At 54.1% G+C, this 22,435-nt stretch overlaps 1 protein-coding gene across 1 annotated transcript in view; it reads right to left on the bottom strand.

Moving 5' to 3' along the window:
• The window catches only part of EPHB1 (EPH receptor B1), a 95,180-nt gene that overhangs the window by 66,761 nt on the left and 5,984 nt on the right, over window positions 1-22,435 (bottom strand). The window contains exon 2 of the mRNA XM_085303890.1: window positions 1,280-1,344. Within this exon, the coding sequence (XP_085160016.1) occupies window positions 1,280-1,344 (65 nt within the window). The remainder of the gene's footprint in view (window positions 1-1,279; window positions 1,345-22,435) is intronic.

A 22,435-nucleotide genomic window follows, 5' to 3' on the forward strand; every position in this document is an offset into this window, starting at 1 on the left:
CAAGACACTGCACAGCCTCAAAGGGAGCAAGGCCGGAGGCGAGCTGCCTCCTCGTAGCCATGGGAAGGCCTGACCTGGGGCAAAAGCACTGCCACGACCCAAGGAGCAGTCAGCACTACGTCTGGCCTTTGCAATGCATGGGTTGAAGCATGCTGGCCAAGAGCTTCCAAACAGGTTTTGGTGCCTCCAGCTTTAAGTCGGGCTATGTCAAAAGGCTACATTTCCTTATGGCTTGGAAACAACAAAGCAATGTTTCAGCAACAGGGGATACCTCCCAGCTGGACCTGGACTGATTGACTTCTCTCTCTCGCTCTCAGGAAGCAATCACCTTCCATGCTTCTGCTCGAAAGATCTACACAACATCAAAAATAAAATAAAATAAAACAAAAATCTAACTGCATTCGGTCTCTGAAGAAATCTCTCTCTTATCTGGAGTGTCAGAATAGCCCCACAAAGCACCAAAGATGTTCTCTGTGTCTACAGGCAACATTACACAAGGATTCCGCCTCCTCAAGTGAAGGACTTTCGGGAAGCAGGCCAGCACCCGCTACTCCTTTCATGTAGGTGCCAGGACAGCCAAGTGGTGCTGCTTCCATTTAAGATGTGCCTTAGGAAAAAGCCTTCCTCAGCGTTTCTTCCTCTCGTGCTGCTGGGCTGCAATCAGACAGCTGGGGAGGTGGGCAGCTGTCAGGGAGCAGCTACTCTTCATCCTTTTTTCCTTTTTGATCTCAGTCATTGATTCTTCAAAGGTTCCTTGCAAGGCAAGGGAAAAATAGAAGGGACAACCTCCCCCTCTCTCCTCTCTCCTGCCCCCCTTAAGACTCTTTATCTCTCTGCTACTGTGCTGAAACTTGTTAAACTACATCCCTTGAAGGGCATAGGCATCCCAAAAGACCTGAGAAGCAAACAAGGAAACAGCACCATCTTTGCTCTTTTTTCCCCCAGAATAAGTTGTTCTCTGCGATTTGCTCCTGTTAGAGGTATTGCTCTCCTGAACAGTAACAAATTAAGGATTTTCTAGGGTTGAGGACTTCTGGGACAGCGTTTACACCGTTACCCCATAAGGAGGGCTGCTTGGGTCTGTATCTTCTTTTGCAGGCGGACGTCTCCTGCGCCGGCTGCCAGCTTGCGGGAATCCCTATCTTTGCCGAGGCGTAGGAGGCCACCAGCATCACCGCCTTGCTTTGAAAAAGCGGCGTGAATCAACATTTCACGAAAAGCAAACCCGCAAGGTCTTACAAACGTGAAGGCAGGCGGCAGTTTTGCGGCCACCACTTACCCCTGAAGGCGGGTTCGCAGTCCAGCCCAGCTCAGCTGTCGCCGTCCGGGTATCCATCAAGGTTTCTGAGGACACACGAGAGAATAACAACGAGTGAGTTACTTCAGAAGGTTTCCACGACGTTCCAAGCACGCGAGCGGGGCTGCGCCACGGCTCGCCCCGCGTTCACTGCTCCGAGAAACGGCCCGGTGCTTTCAGGGAGCGCGCGTTCGGCCTTCCGAGCCGTACAGAAACGACGCCGATGGCCCCCCGAAGCAGGGAACGAGCTAAAGCCAGATTCGCTCCAGAATAAACGACTCCCCGCAAACGTAGCGAGGTGGGAACTTAACCTGTGCTGCCACCTCCGCGTATTTTCGAATCTCCCAAGATAAAAATAGCGTTATCAATTAAAAAATTTTTAAAAAGAAAGAAAAAAAAAGAAGAAGAAAAATGCACACGTGTTACGTGCCCGTATTAAAGCGCCTATTAAAATCCATGTTGCAATTTGCCATTGATTCCCGGGAAGCAGGAGGAGCCTGGGAGAAACTTCTCCCGGGCAGGCGGGCAGAGCCCCGGCGGGACCAGCCCGGCTCGCCAGCGGGCGCCCGCTCCGCTCGGCGCCGCCGCACGTCCCGCTTCACGCGCTGGCGCCGGTCCGCTGTGCTGAGCTGCCGTTGCACGCGGTTCTTGTCGGACAAAGCGGCTGCAAAGACGCGAATAAAAATACGCTCGCCGGAGCGCTGCTCCTCTGCTGGGGGCCGCTTTCCTGGCGGATTTGATGGGAAACGTTAAAAAGCTGCAATACGGCTGACGTCGCCCTAATTTTTTTTTATTGTTATTTGTTTATTTTTAAGGGTAACAAGAAGAGTAGCGAGAACAACAGAGAGAAGCAGATGGGAAAAAACCCGCCAGGTTTCGTTTTCTGCTTGCGGCAGGCGGACTCCGGCGGCCGACCGCCGCGTCTCGCCCAGGCGCGGGTGAGGAAGGGGCCGGCTGCGGGCGCCGGAGCCCCCTCGGCCCAGCCAGGGGCCGGCCACGAGCCAGGGAAGCCAGGGGAAGGTGCCACGAGGAGGGTCGCGGACAGCGCAGGAAGGGCAGGCCTTTTTTTGGGGGGGAAAAAAAAAAGCAGCGAGGAGCTACGGCGGCGTTGCCACTGCTGCGCATTCACCCAGCAGTAAACATACAGCAAACAAAAAGTTCTAGCAAAACGATCCATAACCCAGCAAAACGTGTTTTGTTTTTTAAATCAATTAAATCCTCCTTTTCAGCTCAAATCCCTCTTGAGCTAACCCAAATCCCGTGACCCGCGAGGCGCGGACACCACAAATGACGTGGAAGGCGCGAGCCTCCAGCCAGCCCTCCGCATCGCAGCACTCCCACGCGCTCCAGCCTTGATTTCACTTCCCTTGCTGGGACCTGTACCCACGTTTCCTGCTTCGGTAACCAAAATCTTCCATCAGCGCCTCCAAGCTGCCACAGCCAGCTCTCCGGATCTAACGGCGGGGCCGTCACCACACCTTTCGAGCCATGGGTTTTGCAAAGGAGACACCTTTGCAAAGGTGTCTCCCTCTGGAGACACCTACCACTCGGCTGCAAACTCCCGGCGCTCAGCGGCAGCGATTCCCCCAAGCCACAGACCTCAACAGCTCTCCAGAGAGCTCCATTTCGTGCCTCCCCAAGCTCTCCCGACAGCACTGCCTAGGCACGAGCCCAGGTTTTAAGGAAATCTGGCCTTCTGCTCCAGGAAGGAAGCTTTCACCGGTCAAATGGCCCATAACTGCTGCTTCTGACCTTCTGGACCCCGCGTCACGCTGTGACCCCCCCAAGAGAAGACCTCTCGGGGATGTTTACAGCCAAGCAGCTTGAGGATAAGGCTTACAAAGTGCCTTCCGTTAAAAGGGGGCTGATCTGCAGGCGCTGCTGTCTCTCGCCCCACGTCAGCGTGGACGGAGGATGCTGGATTCAGCCGTCAGCATTCACCCCCGGAGCTCGGGCTCCAGGCAAGGTAGCCGGGAGCAGGGATCTGTTGGATGAACCCAGGTACCAAACAGACACACCCAACCAAACCCCCCCCCCCCGCCTTGAGGCTGCGGATGCTACAACCCACTACGGGGCCAGCCCGGGCGCACCGCGGCTCTCGGCGGGGTGGGGCACGAGCCGATCTCCCAGCTCGGCCGGCACCAAGCAATCAATCAGCCGGCAGCGGGGCCGAGCAGCGCCCCCCAAACCCCGTTAAGACCACCGAAGTCACTCGGATCCCGCGCAGCAGCTCTTTAATAACTCCCGGAGCAAGCGGGAGCCATCCACCTCCCCCTTCCCCTCTCCGAGGGCGATTAGCTGCCCGCCTTCTCCAGCCTCTGCAAGAGCGGCGCTGGGCGCTCATGCCCGCTCCGTGGAGGGCGAGGGTCAGCCCGGCGGGAGCCGCTCGCGTCGCCTTTCGGTTCCCGTCCCGATGGATTAACGGAGCGGGGAGTGGGCTCCGCAGAGAGGCCGTCCAGCCCGCGCTCTTGCAAAGAGCTCGCGCTGCAAGAGCTGCCTGCGTGCAGCGCTTGCCCGCGAGAAAGCTCTCGCCTGCCTCGTCCCGCTGGATCGCGCGAAGCTGCCACGCTCCTTTTTCACCCTATCAACCCAGAATAGGGCAAAAATCAAGGCCGAAAGAAAATGATGCAATCAACTGGCAGAAAATAAGCCAAGAAAATCAAATCAGCCGTCTGACTCCATGCACAACCAGTCAGTGCCGACAAGGCTTTTCCTCTCTTTTAGTTTTTCCGGGGATCTTGACCAGTTTCCAGCGGGCCGGGTGAGCTGTGCTCCATCTTGGCTGCCGACTCTCTCCTCCCCACCGGGAAGCCATCTGTGTAGCTTAAACACTCCTCTCCTTTGCGCCTAGAGCCCAGCCAGGGAGCCCCCCACCGGGACAGGGGGCCGAGCCGGCTCCCAGCCGGCCTGGCACGTTCGTCCTGCTCTCAGGCTGCAGCACGTGCAGAAGGTCCAGGGGAACATTGAGTCATCTCGTGAACCCTGCCCAAACCACAGGCTGCCAGGCAAGCCTCGGTCTCTTGGGTTGGTCTTCTGGCTCTTCTGCGTTAACGAAATAGCAGTCAAAGTTACTGTGGGCCAGGCGAGACAAACCTTTGCAGGCCACGAGTCAGCCCCAAGGGAGATGTCTTGGACAGGTGGCGTGAAAACCTCCCTGGAAATGTTCATCCTTGTCCAGATGGGTCGACCAGAGACGGACCAGAATTACCCGAGGCCAAATAGCTGCTAGGTGGCTGGAGCCGAGCGTGACAAATCCCGTGCTCTGCTCTGCCGGTGGCTGAACTCTGATGGGTCAGCGAAAGCCAGGAAACGGAAGGAGAAATGGAGACACGTCAAGCCCAGTCAGAAGAAGCCCTTCAGCAGGGTACCTACCGATTGCACCGCTGATACAGTACTCAGGTGAACACCAAGGTCCCTCTCGGTGCCTCACCAGAGGCAGCAGTAGGACCCCAAGCCCACAAGCACTGCTCCCTGCCCCACGGCAAGTTCCTCCCATCCGTAACGTTTGTGCACAAGTCACAATGTGCCCTCAGGCTACGGGAGTGCAGAGGAACCATCTCCCCAAGCCTCAGAGCTCCTTCCTCCTTGTTGTCCAGCACTGAACACCAAAGAGCAACGGGCCTGGGGAAAGGGGTCCCAACGGGCCAGGCACCGCTCGCCCGCCCGACCGAGACGGTCCTTGCACACTGTGCACATGGACGCAGCAGGCTGGATTTCAGCGTGCCATTAGCAACTGACATAGCGGCGTGTTGTAGTGATTAATAAGGCAGTTATTGTGCAGACAATAACACGCTACAGAAGTAACATTTATGCCGCTGTCAGGAGCGGAGGTGATTGGCGAGGCATGGAGGGATATACCGCTGCAAGGCTGAGCTACTGGACATACTGCCTCCCAGTGCCCCCTACATCTAACACAGCATTATAAGCCATGTCAAATGAAATTCGTGTCCAGTTTCCTGTGGCGGCTCTCAATCAACAGCACAACCCCTACGGCGAGGTTCAGCCCTTAAATGATACCGCTGCACTTCTGCGGTAGTCAAGACATTTCCTTCCGTCAGCATTTTGTATAATGTTATTTTCCAGTGCAGGTAAGATGTGTCTCATGGTGAGTATGACACACCCTGAGCTGCTAGACTCCACACCTTTACTGGCATGCTATTTAATCTCAATCATAAATTTACCTAGAGAGGTTTTATCAGGCACAAATGTTCTCTAGAGGCTTTATCTGTGTGCCTGGCTCCTTTCCCTCTTCATCTGGTGCTCGTGCCTCCAAACCGCCAGCGGATCTGTTCAGCGAGCCATCTGGAAGGCAAGCTTGCTTCCACAAGCTCGGGCAGACACACCACCCACCCCTTTGCTAGGCTCTGCCTTTCCTGGGTAGACTTCTCCGCGCCCCGAGTACCTCACCCCGCAGGAGCCTAGCAATGCTGCAGATTACTGAGGTCCGCATCTGGACGTGCTGCCTTCCATCTGCCACAGGACTTGCAAGCTGAAGCAGGACAGCAAGGAAAGACCCTGCCAAGAGCTCGTCTCTCCAGCACTGAGCTGGCCGCTTCAAGGAACTTCTACGGGTTAGAGACAAGCAGCTTTCAAGAAAATGAGGTATGTCCTGGTGCCACAGAGGCTGTAGGTGAGAGATACCCCTCCAGCGCTGGGGCAAGCAGGAGGAGGACAAGGAACAGCGAGGAGAGCTACCCAAAATCCTTCACCATGTCTCAAGGAAAGCTTGGCTTCGAATATAGCTCCAAGACCGATGGCCCTGTCTTAACCATAGAAATTAAACTGCTGTACTCCGCTCCACAATACCGAGCTATTTCTACAACTCGAAAAAGTGCTCCTCAAGCAACTCCTTCCACACCAAAACGTGCTGCGTGCTGGCTGCAGGCTCGGTGGATGCTCACCAGAAGCGCCGAGGGCTTGTTCGTCCAAATACTCTGCCCCTGAAGATAGCACAAGACATTCACTCAGGAGCAGACAAGTCCACTGTTAGAGACTTGAGCTTCCACTGAAAGCAGCTGACCACGTTGCAATGGCTGAAGCCCTCCTTAGAGAGGAGATGAGCGTTGTTACGGAGAGCTAAGCTCTGTTAGAGTGAAGAATCTTCAGCTGTATACAGTAGATTTTCTTTAATGGACACATTACTTTAAACTAAGCCTTCACCATCTGTTCCACTCCCTAATTATCAATACAAAAACAAACGTCTACTCACAATTACACTAGTAACAAGTAAAGATGCCAGCAATTAGAATGCACGAACATACTCTTTGTGGAGCAGAACATCCATCTGCGATGTTATTCTCACGTTCCAGACACAAACCAGGCGGGGAGGATTTGCTGCTCTTGACAGCAGCGAGTTGTCTTCCCGGGCTTGCATGGGCTCCCCACACCTTCTTTTGCAAAAGCCAAAGATGCAAGATGCAAGCAAGGCCAAACTCAGAGGTGATGTCCACGTCGGGATAAGCTACATCTCCGCGGAACGAACAGTAAGCTCGCATAACTCAAACAGCGGGGTGAAAAAGAATCTCAGAGCAGAAATAGCGAGTAACCAGAGGCTGAACAGAGCAGTGCGAGATAAAATGCAGAGTAAGGCAGAAGTCTTCATTTTGTATCATCTGATGCCATCTTGTTGACCGCTCTTCCCAATAGGGTATAAGATTCTTCCAGGAAAACCTTTCTGAACCGCTGCGAAGTGAAGCTAAGCTTATTTCTTAAAACAGCAGAACTAGGTCTAACACACACAGATTCACGGCCGGCCTGGAAGGAGTGGAGTTCCAGTATGGGCAGAGAGAAAGAGAACGTATTTGAAGCCTGGCAAGTGCCAAGGAGGCAAACATAACCTAATCTTGCTTCGACATTATAATGCGGAAGGCAAGAGATGTAACAACAAATTTTCTGCTCAGGGAGGCTGTGAAAAAAACTTCTATTACTGCTGCATTTTTCCAATAGATGGCTTAGAGACAAAGTCCCTCTCCCAAAGCAAACCAAGCAGCAGTTCTCATTCCTACAAGGAAATAACGACAGGAACTAGCCTCGGCACTAGAAAGCAAATGCTTGGGCATATGCAAAAAGACACAGGCATGCCTAAGATGACCAAGAGGGAAAAAATAGAAATTCAGCAAAATAAGGAGACAGAAGCACTGATAACAACAGATGGGTAGAGGGAGATTCAGAAAGCGTGCCAGCAACTGGAAATAAGCCCCCAAGATGCGTGGGGAGCCGAGAGGTCTACGTGGGTAGCTGAACCCTTGGAGGGAGAAGTGAGAAAGGAAGGTAGCCATCACCCGGGGGACACAACGCACGTGGCCGTGCTGGGGAGAAGGGGCTCCTCATCCCCGGCCCCTCCAAGGATCTATCGGATTTGAGCAGGCGTCGAAGCGGCCGACGCACATTCAAGCCCACGGCACATCCCCTGAGCAGCCCCTGCCCCGCAGCATGACCTTCTAAAGGAAGACAGCAGCAAGATCTTTTTTACATAAGCAAGCACCACATTTTCCCCTGTATTTCATGCTCAGAAATGGCTAAACTTTTATTTTTCCCATCTCCCTTTCTCTCCTAAGAGTTTCAGCAAAATGAGCCCAAGGCAGATGCACAGCTTGGGAAACTTCAGTTCAACTTTGGTTACATTATAAGGAAAAGGGAACAATACAAAACTGAAGCCAAGAGGCTTTATTATTTAGCACCAGTCTTTGTAGCATCAACCGAAATCACGCCCCAGCTCTGCCTTCCTGCGGCTGTCGTGACCGCAAGAGGTTCGCTCGAGATTACACCACGGCTTTCATCACTAGTATCTATACGCTCACTACTGGTATCCTCTGAAGTGCGAGGGTCTAGACGCGGAGCCTCTTCACGCAAGCGGGAAAAGCTCCAGAGGTGCCGGTGAAATAGCTGATGAATCCAATTCTCGCAACCCCCCGCACACAAAAAGTTCAAGCACGTGTCAGCAGGTTGGGCTGCTTTCCGCGACCATCACAGCGTGCTTCCGAGCGCAGTGCTCCACGGATGCAGAGCCTGCGCTGCAGCCCGCTTCTGCCTACACAAGCTTTTGATATATCCTGGGCTTCGGACTAATTTGGAACAAGAAAAGCAGGAATAAAGCATATGTGCAATTCTACCACGGGGACAGCGACAGCCAGCTATTCAGTGCACACTGGACCCAAAAAAAAAAAAAAAAAAAGTCCTTTATTCGGGAGAACTCTCCGTCTGCTTTTCATTTCTAATTGGAAGGGAGGGCAGGCTCGTCGGGGCGCCGCGGCTCCCTCCAAACTGCGCATTCGGAACACTGCGACATCTCTCAAAGCTCTCCCACGACTGCCAGACGTTTTAATTACGGTGCTGGGGAGGCGGGCAGGCTAAGGACGGGATCACCCTTCCCCGTTTGATAAGCACCGCTCTTCTTAATAGTTTCCTAAGAGCACCAGCTTCCGAAAGAGCCGCTTACAGTATCTATACACTTTCAATCAAAAATATTACAGCAACAACTAATTATGTCCCATCATTCCCATGGCTCTCTGCCTTTAACGGCACATTTTGCTGCTACAGAATTACAGGGAAACTGCTTGGGAAGTGCATAACGAGCTATCCTCATCAATCTCCCGTGGATTCATTACGAAGGATTATCCACAGAACAACAAACCAACGTAGGAGGACACGTTAAACGGCAAAACGATCGCACGCGACCCCTCTTCTGCCCGGCGTTGGAACGCAAACGCCAACGCTTCGGGGGGCTTTAGGACGCCTCTTCCACGGGGGCGCACGCATCCGCTGGACGAGGACGGCTCGGCTGGGACGACGTTGCGCCCGGCCACCGGTTTGCGTAAGCAAAAATTTGCTTGTCGGAACGGAAAAATAAACATGGAAAATGGAAAAATGGAAAAGCAGATATGTATATATAAAAATACATATATAAATATATGTATAGTCGGAGGCGCTCTGACCATGAGGAGCCAACGCTGGCTGCCTCGGGGCGTGCTTGCGCGGGATCTGCTGCTCGGAAAAAAAGAAAAAAAAAGAAAAAAACACTCCACCAAGTCCCACGCCTGACACAGACTTTAAAAACAGGAAACAGGGGAAGCAAAGCTCCCCGCTTTGGCCATTGTGCACAAGCCGCGTTCGCCAAGGCTGAAGGACTTCCCGGCGGCCCCGGGAGGGGCTGCGCACAGCCGGGTATTTTTAACAGGCAGCAAAAAGCTCCGTCTGCTGCGCACGCCGGCCGGCGCTGTGACGTTTCCAGCACTCATTTTTCCAAGTGCAATGTTTTTCCCCCCCCTCTTCACGGAAAACGCGTCTTCTCAACGTTTTTTAAACTGGGGAGCGGGACCAGGCTCCCGCGGGAGAGAGGAGCGAGGCGAAGGGGACGCCGGGGCAGGGGGCCGGGCGCGCGGCTCTGCCCCGTTCGCGCGCTCCCCGGCGGGGTTTGACCCGCCGCGAGCCTGCGGCGTTGGGCTAGCTCAGCCGCAGCAACGCAACCTGCTTATCACGGTCCTACTGAGACGAGATACAGCGGATCAAAGGGACAACCTGCCTGCAAATAAATTATGGGGGGGGGAAGGAACGGGAAAGAGAAGGAGAGAGAGAAAAAGCCAGAGAACTGCAGGGGGAGAGATAAGAGGGAGGGAAGGAAACCAATAGAAAATTGCAAAAAGATGATGCATCACGAGGAAAAGAGACTGAGGACCAAATCAGCCAGAAAGATAAGACAGAGAAGATAGTGCTTTCAATACCTGATTTTCCAAATTATAAAGCTGTTTTAAAAAATTTGGGAATAAGTTTTCATCCGAGCTCCAACGAGACATACAACGCAGCGAACAATCTCGGGACCGCGTGCTCCAAGCAACACCTTATTCTCAAACGAGAAGAGCTCCTCCGCTGCCCAGCTGACGTGCCCGGTATCGCGCTGCTGGAACCGCTCGCAGGCCAGACACGCCAAGCAGACACGCACCCCAGAGCAGACCATCGTCCGCACGGTGGGACCGCCGGGCGGTGACTGCAGCTCAGCACGGCGCGACGACTCCGCTAACCCAGCGCGGGAGCGATCCTGGGGTCTGCAGAGACAAGCCTATCTCGCAGCGGAACATTTTCTCGAACAATGTCACTACGCATTAAAATCCTCATCTTTGCTTTCTCAAGCCTGGGTTGCCAACAGACGTCACTTAACTCCACAGTCTGCCCCCAAAAATCACCATATGTCAAGCTTGGCAGCTCCTCGTTTCATCCTCCAGAAGGCTTTGAACAGGAACTCAGCCACCCAGAGATGGGCACGAGCCTTCCAGTAAACTTTAAACACCGAAAGAAGCGAAATTGTTTAGAGGAAGTAGTACCCCCCAATTTGAGCTCCATCTAAATGGTGTGAGAAGACCTGGCTTTCACCTAAGATTTTCTCACGTGTACACTGGGGAAGAGAAAACATTTGTTGGAGCCAGCTGGACAGACAGCTTCACGGAAGAAGAGGGGATATGGGCATGTCCCATATGAATGTCTCGCACCAGTCAGCGGCACTTGATGACTACTATTTCCAGTGTTCAGCACAGCTTTGGGGCACGTGGGCCCCATCCAAGCAGGGTTCTCTACACCAGCAGTTAGGAGAGTGCTCAAGCTTGAGTTTACAGCCAGATCTCTTCACTACTGCGCTGTCTCCAGCGAGAACGCACTCCAAAGTGGGTACGGCTGAAGGTCAGGAGCCGAAGGACGCTCAGCCCCTTGCCACGCGGTCTGGGTGGCTTTGGTACGGGCTGGGTTCAGCAGCCTCATCCCACACCGCTAGATTTCCTGCGCAGAGACCGGCTGGCCTGGATAAGCATCTCAACGGCTAAGTGAGCAATGGGGAGCCAGGAGCCCAACTCACCGCACATCCAAGTCGGACCGCAACACCTTAAGGGAGGCAAGGACAAACCAGACGTTTGAGAGAGCTTGCTCTAACTCCCATGAAATGCCTTCACTGTTTGCTCTGTCAAAAGCCCTTGCTGGCCTCTCAGTAGGAAGAGATCAAACTGTTGCTTTTCTCTGATATCAGACGACAAACTATCAACAAGCTGCTGCAGCCTGATTAACAGCAGTGGGTAGTTACAGGCCAACCAGGATCATTATCAGGAACGCACCATTCAGAAAATGCAGCCTTTAACTTCTCAATCTTCACCTTGGTCAGGGCTGATCGAATGGTTCCCAAAACCTTGGACATGAATCACAGAGGCTTGATCTCAAACTCAACAGCTTTGTATTTTTAGCTACCCAAAAGCTACGCACCAGCTTCAGATGCACATGACGTGCTTCAACCGATTTGTATGGAAGCAAGTAAGTTAACTCAAGAACTCGGCTCTTGGGGAGATGGGGACTCTTCTTTGCCCATGTTGTGCTGGTCCTTTAAGGCCACGGTCAGATCCTGGCCTGGCCTGTTACCTGGTAGGCCCTGACCTGAAATATGATGACACTGGGTATCCCAAGTGACAGAAAGTGAGGGATAGCAGGTCAAAGCACACTGAGAAAGGGAGATGATGTCTAAAACAGCTTCTTCAACCCCAGCAGCAGCAGAGAAATACGACTTTGCCTTTAGACAAATCAGTGACACACCATGCCTCCCAGTGAGCATCCCTGGTTGGTCTCCTCTTCTTCAAAAAGGGGGAGGAAGGTGTGGCAGAAATAGTCATCACTGAAAGAAAGCAACGTAGGGCATCAGAAGGTGAGGACCTCCAGGAGAAAACAAGCAAGAACAAAGTTTGAGATTTCAAAGACAAGGGCTGTCAAAGGCTAACAAGTTCAGTGGAACTGAGCTCTTAATCATCTTAGATTTCTTGGGAAATGATAGCCTATAAATATAGAGTTAGTTAGTAAATTGAGAAGACAGAGCAGCCATAAACATCAATAGCATCCTCGATCACACTTGTTAGGATAAATTAAAAGGACGAGCAGTCTTCATGCCTCAGTGCACAGGACATTCACCCGGGGGATTACAGAGAGATTTCCCTGGAAGCAGGCTCAGCTAGGGAACCTGTTCATATACGTGTTTATATGTATTATGGCTGCGTCACGCTTGGCTACGAAGATGACCTTACTGGCCACTAGCAGAGATGCAGTGCTGCAATAGGTGCAATAAATTTTGCTGAACAAACATCCCAGAGCTGTCCTCCCTTTTCCTGCGGCTCACTTTCCAGTGGATTTATTTTCCCTCATTCCAGCACAGCACCGCCTATGAGGAAAACTCTAAAAATCAAAACATTTATCCTGCATTTCCCTACAAGCACTTATTTCTTTAGAGAATCAAGATGACTCACTGTCTTGGGCTGCATTCTCCAGAAAAGCTTCAAGCTTGCTACAAAATCATGCATCTTACACAGCCCTAAATCTAAAATGCCAGCCGTGCTGTCAAAGAGCCCTTACTACAAGGGATGCACCTGGGATAGTCCAGCTCCTATTTACTAGATCTTATTTTAAAATGTCAAAGGGATTCTGCATGAGCTATGAACATGACAGACTGCTCGAAAGGCAAACAAGCACAGTTTATTGACTCGGGTTAAAAACTGAATTCTTTTCACTCATATACACCACCTCCTGAACCAACGATGCAATGAAGTCCTTGGCTTTTTCCCCAGACATCAAAATCTTGGGAAAAGCCATCCGACACTGTCACCAGAGCACCCTCCTCCACCGCTCCCCCCTGCTATCGTGGTGCCCTCAGGTTTCCACACCTCTCCCTTGCTTGGCCCCGGCTGAGACGCTCAGCGCAATTGCCTGAGCCTTGCAACCTTGGACCTCTCAAACGAAGTCAAGAGCAGTACACAGAGACCAGCCCACCCCTTCAACCCAAAGACCTAGCACACCTAGCTAGTTCACCTAGCACAACAGCTCATTAGAGAAAACCTCCCTCAACAAACGAAACAACGGCCTTGGCATCTCCTGGCACTGCCACATGATGCTCATACCTGCTTTCCCAGGAGCACCCACAGGCACATTTTTCCTGTCACAAAAAATTCTCTGCCAGAGGTACATGAGGACTTCACCTCACTAAGTAAACCTCTTCCAGCATCCATGCCATTAGTTCATATTCGTATTGCCACCTCATTACGGAGCCCATCAGCCATGTCATGTGGCCCCACCATCTGACCAAGCACTCGCAGCTCTCCAGCGCTGCCCTTTCACTCAACATACACTTTCTCCCCTGGCTCTTGCCACCCATCTGCAGAAATACATCTCTGAGACCAGATCGCATTCTTAGAGGCATTTTAGGGTGCGTGGCACTGACTTGTGCACGTGTGATGCTACACAAGGAAAGCTTCAACACAGAGGAAGGATTCCTGCCTGCGGTTCTGGGTGCTGCTGGGTCTGACCTGCCCGAGCCGTCACAGCAGAGCTTGCTCTGTAGCTCTGGCTCCCAGGAAAGGGATTTAGCATTTTCCCTGTTCCAAACTGAGCCACTTCCTTGCGGAAGGTTTCCTTGAAGGACCTTGACTGCTGTCCGGGGTGGCTCTGCCTTGATGAGCTTCAGCCACTGGAGCATCTATTCTAGACAGACATCACAGCAGGGAAACAACCAGGTCCTTGTCCACCATCCCCTCAAAGGACAAGAACAGGCTGGAAAACAACACGGGATAATCCCAGGGGCTCCTTCTGCTGCTCCCTCAACCCTTCCCCAATGCCTCCACTTCCCTGAGTCCTACCGGGCATGTCCTGTAAAGGAGAGGCACCGCAAACGGGTTCCTCCCACAACCATAAAAGAACAGAAGCTTGAAAATACCAAGTCTGGTACCAGGCACAGCCCATTCGTGACATTCCCTACAGTCCCAGCGCAGAGGGCCCCCACGTTAGCTTAGGCCTCCTATTTTTTCCCCCCATCCAAAATTAAAGGGGCGCAGCACCCACCCCAGGGCTGCCCTCCCCACCTTGTCTCCGCATGGCATCGACACTGCTGCCAGCTTGGTTCTGTATTTTTTAAGGCAGCCTCCAACAAGTACCTGACATACTAAAGCCTTCAGAAAAACCAGCCAATTATTTTCATGTGTAAATGAAGCACTGAACAAGGAGGGAAAAAAAACAAAAGCTAAAACCAAAAAAACCCCCCACCGGTCTGGGACCGTGTCCTGACAATACTCTGTTCCTGCATATTCAGTCTTGGGAGAGCCAAAGGGGAATCCAGGAAAATAAGAGCGGAAACAGGCGGCGACGCGCTGGTTGCAGCGGGAGGAGATGAGCTCAGCACCCGCTGCCGGAGCACGGGAACCGCCGGGGAAAAGCGGGGGGGAGGGAGGCGGTGGGAACATCTGAGCTGCAACGAAAGCAAACCGAAAGAGCGCGGCACCGGCGGCGAGCTTCCCCCGCCGCCCGGCCCCGGCGGCAGCTCCGAGCGAGCAAGGAGAAATAAATTTGGGCCAGCGGTGCCCGCCGGGGAGCTCCTCCGGGACGCGCCGGGCGTTTGCACCCTGGCCAGGCAGCTCTTTATTCATTTATTTATTTCTCTTTAAACGAAGCAGCAGCCGAGGCCAGAGGAGGAAACGCCTTCCCGGAGCGCCAAACCCGGTGGCTCCCCGAGTTCGTCGCAACGGCTTGCGAAGCCAAAGCGGGACCGAAGGCAGCTTCCCGCTCCCTGCTGCGCCGGCGAAGCCGCTCAGGTGGTGCCGGGCAAGGGGCAACGCGCGGTGCGGCCCGAGCCTCGCCGGCGCAGCAGCAAACCAGCGCGGCAGGCCAGCGCCGCCCGGGTCCAGCGCTCGGCTCCGATTCCACCTCCGCGCTGAGTTAAAACCAGCTTGAGATTGAAAGAGGGATGCAAGGAGGGAAGGGGGGGGAAACACCACCCAACATGGTATTTGATTCAAAACCTTGTCCTTAGCTCCCTCAAGGAGCTGGGAGCGAGCGGAGCCACCCGCGGGGCCGGCGCACCCGGGGTGCCGCGTGGCCCCGCTCCGGTAGAGCCCCGCACGGGTCGCAGCAGCCCCGGTCATCGAGGATGCCCCCATCTCCCCCTTTTTAAGATGTGCTCGTACGAGCCGATGCCTACGGGCTGTAACTACTCCACATCCCTTCCCCAAAGTTTCACCACCGATGCAAGCAGCCTTAAAGATGTATTTATATGACAGCTGCTCGACTGAGTAAATAACAAAACGGGTTTGCCAAGATTTCTGCACGCCCGTTTATGCAATATACTGTGTCAACTCTGCAGGGCCAAGGAAGGTGCGCGACAGCGTCTCCTGAGCGCGCCTACGCGCCTAGGAGAGCCTCCCCGCGTCGCTGGAGCGGCCCCAGCCCCGCGAGGGAGCCCACTTCAATTCCACGCCGAGGTTCCCAGCACAGACGTTCGCGTTACCGCCCCATCCTGCCCCCGGTTTTGCTCCGGGCGGGCGCTCGGCACGCCGGCCAGCACCTTTCGCCGAGTCCCGGCTCGCTGATCCCCCTCCAGCTTTCTTCCTAAAGAGACAAAGCAACAAGATGAGCCCAGCGACCAGCCCCTCGGGCCCCCACGTCTCAGCCGTGTATCGCCAGGGGCGAAACCCGCCGACCGGCGCGACGCTAGCGCTGCCCCTCTCCAAAGCGGCGTCGGCCGACGATGAACTTCCCTGCAAGCTCATCTCCGTGCCACCTCTTCTCCTGACGGCGCCGACCCATCCTCCCTGATGGCTGTTTCTTTACTGGAATAAATCACTCAGAGCGCGCACGGCGCTCCGGGTCTCGCTACTGTTCGCCGTCATCTGCACAATGGAGCTGTCACATCCCTGCAAATGCTGTCACCTGGCAACACCGGAGAGACCGGGGAGCGACGGAGAGCAGGTAGGTAGGGGGAAAAGCGACGGCAGCTCCCCGCGGGATCCGCAGAGGGCACGGCAGCTCACAGCCCCTCTCTCCGGGCAACGCTCGGACCGTGGGGTAACACGTTCAGCCCTCCGCATCCCTCACTACCTCAAAGGTCCGGTCAGGAGCTCCCAGGAGAACAAAGCAGGCATCAGGAACCCGCCTGGAGACACGGGCAAGTTGGCAGAAGGACGGGACCATTGCACACAAGCGCCCAAACGACAAAAACGCCGAGCAAGCAGCACTTGGCACAACGGCGGGGAGCAGCAGCGCGGGAAGAGGGGCGGCCAAGCCCCCGCCAAAAACGCCACGGCATGGAAGACGCACCTCGACGGCAAAGTCAGCCCTCTCTCAACGAGATCTCTCGCCACGAGGACTCCCCCTCCAAGAGGGGTGGCTGAAACCCTCACTTCTCCCCGTATCTGAGGCAGACCGCTCGGAAGTGCCCACAAGACGAAAGGAGGAGCGGCTGCGCGGGGGCACAAGCGGAGCAAGGTGGGTTACCAAACCCTTTCCAGCTCTGGGTCCTACCACACCGGAGTCAACCCTTCATTACAGAAATGCGTTTTAAAATCCATTAGGTTACTCCAGACTAATCTGAAACAGAATACCGCGATTATGCTTCAGGAAGTAAATTAAAAGCTCGGTGCCCAAACACGGCGGTGGCTGTGCCAGGGATAACGATGCCTCCGCGTTGCTTGCCCGGCCAATCGCTATCAAAAGCCATACGCTTAAAAGCGAGACGGGGAACAATTCAACTCACTGCTAATCTTGGAGCGTCCGCATCAAAAGCCAGTCTGTTACTCTTACGGCGCATAAAGCGCAAGTATCATCGCCTTCCAGATGGCCAGCGGGCGCGCGAGGGGACGGGGGTGACCGGCACGAAAGGCTGTGCAACCTAGCGGACAAGACGCGAGTCGATCACCACGCCGTAACAAGTTCCAGGCCGGAAGCGCCCCATGGGTTCCTGCTCCGAGAAGGAACCTCAAGGACCCTCGAGTCCAAATGTCACCAGTCCTTCCCACTCTCACAGGTGACCCAGACTGGAGAAGGTAGCTGAGCAAAGCTGAGCGTACAAACCCATCCACCAAACCAAGCCTGCCATGAGAAGGACCCATGCTCACACCCGGGGGCTAAGGCTGACCATCACAGTCACCAAGCCACAGGTAAAACAGGAGGATTCGAGACCCCACAAGGCTTCTCCTGCACACACCTGAGTGCACCTGGCATGCAACCAAATGCAGAAAGAAGAAACAGGATAAGCTAACTACAGATGAAAGTCTGCTCTCACTGACAGCGAAGGGAGTTTTCTGTAAAGTTCAGCAGAAGCAGCACTTCAGATCCAGCAGGACTGTGCTTAGGTTACCACCACTTGCCAGGCGACAGGGAAACCGAATGAGCTGTCACCATTCACCCCCAAAACCCCATAACTTTCTAACATGGAAGAATGGAGGATCCCTGCGAGCTTTAAAAGTAAAGGTCACTGCCATCCCCGAGGCTGAGTTAGTGCTGGTGTCAGCTCAGTGCCAGTCATGAACCACTTAGATCTGAGAACGTAGAGGCTGCTACACTGATGGGGCCTCCTGGCATCAGGAGGAGCCTTGGATTTTAAGGAAGCTTCTGTGCTCCACGCAACAACGCCCTGAGGGCAGGAGAGCTCTGGGCTCCTCCAGCCTCCTAAGGTCTACCCCAGTCCTCCCAGGTTCAGGGAGGACTCAGGACTCCGAGACTGGAGGAAGAGAGACCATCTTCCCCAGTGCCCCTGCTCTGGTCCTGGTCCCTCTGCCGCCTCCACTGCAGCACAGGTCCAGGCAGCCACCCCGCCGAGGTCCACGCGTCCTGGGGAAACCTGCAGCCAGCTCCAGCTCCCCGAGGGGTGACGGGGCCCTGCGCGCAGAGAAGAGCGTCGGGAAACGGTGCACGCGAGGACGCGCCGCGCTCAGCACCGCAGTCGGGCTCTTCCCTGCGCCAGACGGGCTCTCCTCTTCCTCACGTCTCCCCGCGGCCCCGAGGACAACTAACGCAGATTTATTGACCCGTCTCAACACCCTCCCTCGCCCCTCAGCGCCGGGAGGGAAGCTGGACGCAGTCCGGACAGGCTCCTGGAGAACGATGGGGAAACACTATCCCTTAAAATAGGAGCGCAAACACCCCCGCTAAAGCCTTTGCACACGTGTTCGCACACACAGGCACAGAGGGGGGGAAACCACAGCTCAGGAATAACACAAGCACACAAACAAAAGAGCACAAGCTATTAATCTGGGTGAACCAAAGGAAATGAAATCATTATGTCTGCAGCTACAACATCCAGAAGAACAAATTTCCTGCCTGGATAATAAATGGATTCTTTTGTTTCATGTTGGCCCCAAGCACGTGACCGTCTTGGCCTATTCTTCATCCAACACATCTTGCTGTATAAATACCCAGAACAGCTTGAATCTCAGCTGCTAAAAATATATTCTTAATTACAATAATATATTACAATAATAACAACAGAAATCCAGATCTACAAGTGCTCCAGCGCCTTCCCTCTTAAATAACTTCTGAAGACTTTCCAGAACCCAGGCAAGGAAACACAAACACTAAAGTCACCAATCGGGGCCGAACGCTACAAATGAAATTTTTGCAGAAACACTCGAGCATCCAAACGACCGTCCTGGGTTAACGCGTGTAATAAATAACCCCGGCCAGATGGTGAAACAAGTGTCCGCGCTATTTTAAATACTGGTGACCCGGAACTAACAGCCCCGGTACCTACTGGGCTTGTAAATCGTTACTGGGGATCCCCAGGGGTCCGGGACAGAGCCCCGAGCCGCGCAGAAGCTCTGCGACAGTTCCCAGCCCCTCACCGTGGCACCGGGCTCCCAAGCCCACGGCCAAAAAACACCAGGGCTGCGCAGGTTTTCTCCAAAGCCGCAGACCTTTGCTACGAGCGGTCCGCGGAAACGCGGCCCCCGCGCTTTGCAGGCTTCTGCGGCGCATCAGCACAGCTCGACTTTTCTTTTTTTTTTTTTTTTTTTAATCATTTTACCCAAATAGAGCAGGAATGCAAATTCTGATCCTCCCTGGCTTTGCTAGGGGATTTGCCGGCTGTAGGAATAGCTGCATGACTCGGAGGATGCAGACTGCTAGGCAAGTTGTCTTGAATAATTGTTTTTAATTGAGGTTTGGGTTTTTCCTTTTTTTTTTTTCTTTTTTTTTAACCTGCAATTCCACAGGATCACTCCCTTCAGATCATTTTGGGGTCAAGCTAAACACCGTGCTTTGATTTCAGCTTCTTTTCACCCGTCTTCCCAGCTTTCCCCAAATATTTTAGCAAACACTGAAAGAAAGTTTACAAAACAAAACATCATTTTGAATCCAAATGCTGAAGTGCCTAGTTACAAAAAGCCTGAACTGCTCAGAGGATATAAAGAAACCTCCACGAACGGAAACTATCCAGAACCGGGTGGGTTTCGCTTTATTTTGGCTTGTAAGAGCACGTTGGAAGAGGCAGAAGTTTTGGCCGAATCCAACGCTTTACTCTACTGGTAAGGTCTCCCAGGTGCACCGCAGGAGGACACGCCGCAGGAAGACGCGCCGCAGGACGACACCAGCCCCCGTCGGCGCGAACTTCCAATGTAAACAGAACAAAACTTACTCTGAAAGACTGCCTTTAAGCCTTCTTTGTACGTTACACAGGCAAAAGTCCAATTTCATCTTCCTTGGGAGGTCATCCTTCAGCGGGGTTAGACTGTGGGTAGCGGGGACAGTGCCCCAGCAGAGCTGCTGCCTCGTGGCCACTTCTTAACGCTGCTATTTTTCCAATGGGGGGGGGGGAGGAAGGGTGGGAAGAGTCATTGGAAATTAAATATTTACACACCCACGTACGCTAATCCCAGCTTGATCCACGGGTGGGAAGCTGGTTTAAAACAAATAAATAAATAAATAACTTCCTTAATTGCTCTCCCATTTTTCCGAGGGCTAATCCGGCAATTAGCTAGAACGCCTTACCTAAGCAAACGCGTTTTTGCTAAAGAGGAATAATCTCCTCGCGCGCGCACGCGTAAGGCCGGGGGCACCACCGGCCGCCCGGCCGCCGCGCGTGGCGTTCGCCAGGCGGGACGCGGCCGGGGCGGAGGAGACGCGGACAAAACTTACCGGGCAGGAAGGTCATTTCGGCCAGAAAACACCAAAATAATCAAGACCGAGGAAAGGTACGTGAGCGTTTGCAAGGTCCCCCCACCCCAGCAAAGCAAACAGCAATTTGCTAATCATCAAGAGCCTCCGGGTTGCTCAGTAGAAGGACTGAAGGAAGCAGCACAGGTGAAGGTTTGCTTATAAAACAGTAACAGCAAATCATTTAGAAAGCTAAAGCTCTGTTCACTCTGCTGAAGTGAACTATTAAAAGTGGAAAACGTTATTTCAGGTAATAAAGAGCAAGACCTGAGGACCGGTCTGGGAATTCAAATTTACAACTGGCATCAATTTTGGATGCTGTAAAACTTCACCTAGTTTCGAAGTTTCTCTCCAGCCACATAAAACACGCTTTATTATTGTTGTTTTCTGACTCTTCTCCCTTAATCAAATGCTGTTCCTGGCCCGCACAGGTTTTGCATTATAAACATTTGCGCTTTGATTCATTCCAGACGTAAGGGAGCTTTGAAGGCAACCTATTAGGAACACTTAACGTGCCTCAAAGACATCACGGTTTCGCCTAAACATTTCAAAATTAGGAATAAATAAATTAACGGCACGCCAGGCAGCAAACTGCCTCCAAAACTATCGCTTTGGGGTTGCCGGTGTGACGCGCACAAGCGACCACGTCGCAGGCCAGCCCTGCGCGGCGGCTTTGCACCGCGGCGGCCCACGCCTCCGGGGTACGTTCCCACCGGGAAGCCCTCGGGGCAAGGTCCCGCGACCAGCAGGTTAAGGCCACGAGAGGCTTCCCGGAGCCGGCAGCGGGCTCGCGACCCGGCCGCGCAGCCCAGCTCCGATGCATCGCGGAGCTGCTTCCCCCGAGTTTTGGCCCGTTCCGGCCACGCACCGAGCTCTCCCCGCAAGCTTCGAGAGCTGAATCTTACGCGTTTCAGCCGCGCTCGCTTCAAGTCAAAAGCACAGCTGAGGCCTCTGCAAACATCCCCTCCCCGCGCCGCCCGCGCGCCGCGCTCCCGTCGCGTCCCCCGCTGCGCCCATCGCCCCCAACGTTCGCAGAGTTAAAGCCCTGCCCTCGCCGCTGCCTGAGCCCCTCCGGCTCCGAGGGGGGCCCCGGGGGCAGACAACCGCGCGCCCGGCTCCTTAGCACGCCGCTTCCTTTAGGACTTTTCCGCCGGGCTCCTGGTTTTCCAGGGCAGAGAGGTGACTCGCGCCCGTTCAGCTCCTCCGCGCTGCTTTCGCGCCTTCTCAGCACGAGGCAGTTATCCTCGTACCAACGGGCCCGCAGCGAGGACGGTCAGAGCCCGCGGCTCAGCGTCTCGAGCGAGCGGAGGCCTCCAGCCATCAAAGGCCCGTTGCCCGCACCCGACTGCGCAAAAAAATAAGGGGAAAAGGGGAAAAAAAAAGGAAAAAAACTCCATAAAACTTCGATCAGGCCCGTTCCCTTTCGCCATCCTTTCCCCCCAGCCCCGCAGCCGTGGGTCTCTTCCTGCCTGCAGGCATCTCGGAGGCTTCGCCCGCCGGCCGGGCGCCCGCCGCCCCGAGGCGGGAGCCGCCGTCGGGGCGGGGGGCCGAGACGTTCGGCGGCCTTATCCCCGTTCCCAGCAACCGGCGAAAAAGGCGGGCGAAAGCATGTGTGCTTTAACAGCAATTGGGTCGCCCTGCGTTGCGGGTTTCGCAGGCAAAACTGTAATTATTTAGAAACAATCAAGTTTAAATGCCAAGGAGTCTTAACGGGGCTGAGCTAATTAACCGGTTTTCACTGAATAACTGATTGGGGGGGGGGGAGAGAAAAAAAAAAATCAATGATCACAGACACAACGTTTTCTTTTAACAGGTTGCTCTCTTGCAGCAATTCTCGACTGCACAAAAGGAGACCGACAATCCCTGCTAACCAAATATTATGGTAATTAAATATTCAACAGAAAGGTTCTTCAATTATTCAAGGGGAGGACGACACTTGTTTATGGCTGGGGTTGGTGGGTGCAGGGTTGGGGGTTCTTTTTTTTTTTAATAGATCGAGAGACACTTTTCTCTCCTTCCTCGTTTCGCCGCTCCGGCGTCCCGCTCCTCCGCCCGGCGCCTTTCGGCCCGTCTCTCCGCGGCCACGCGCCGACGACAAACGCCGAGCGGGGGGCTCAATCTCCGCCCGCCGCGCTTTAATAATTCAGAAGTTCGGACAAACCCCCCGGATTCGCGCGTATCGGCGACCTTCTCCGCCCGGCGCGCCGCTCC

This window comes from Rhea americana, unplaced genomic scaffold (assembly GCF_003343005.1).
Source record: "Rhea americana isolate MKP2758 unplaced genomic scaffold, rheAme1 scaffold_200, whole genome shotgun sequence".
NCBI classification, from domain to species: domain Eukaryota; kingdom Metazoa; phylum Chordata; class Aves; order Rheiformes; family Rheidae; genus Rhea; species Rhea americana.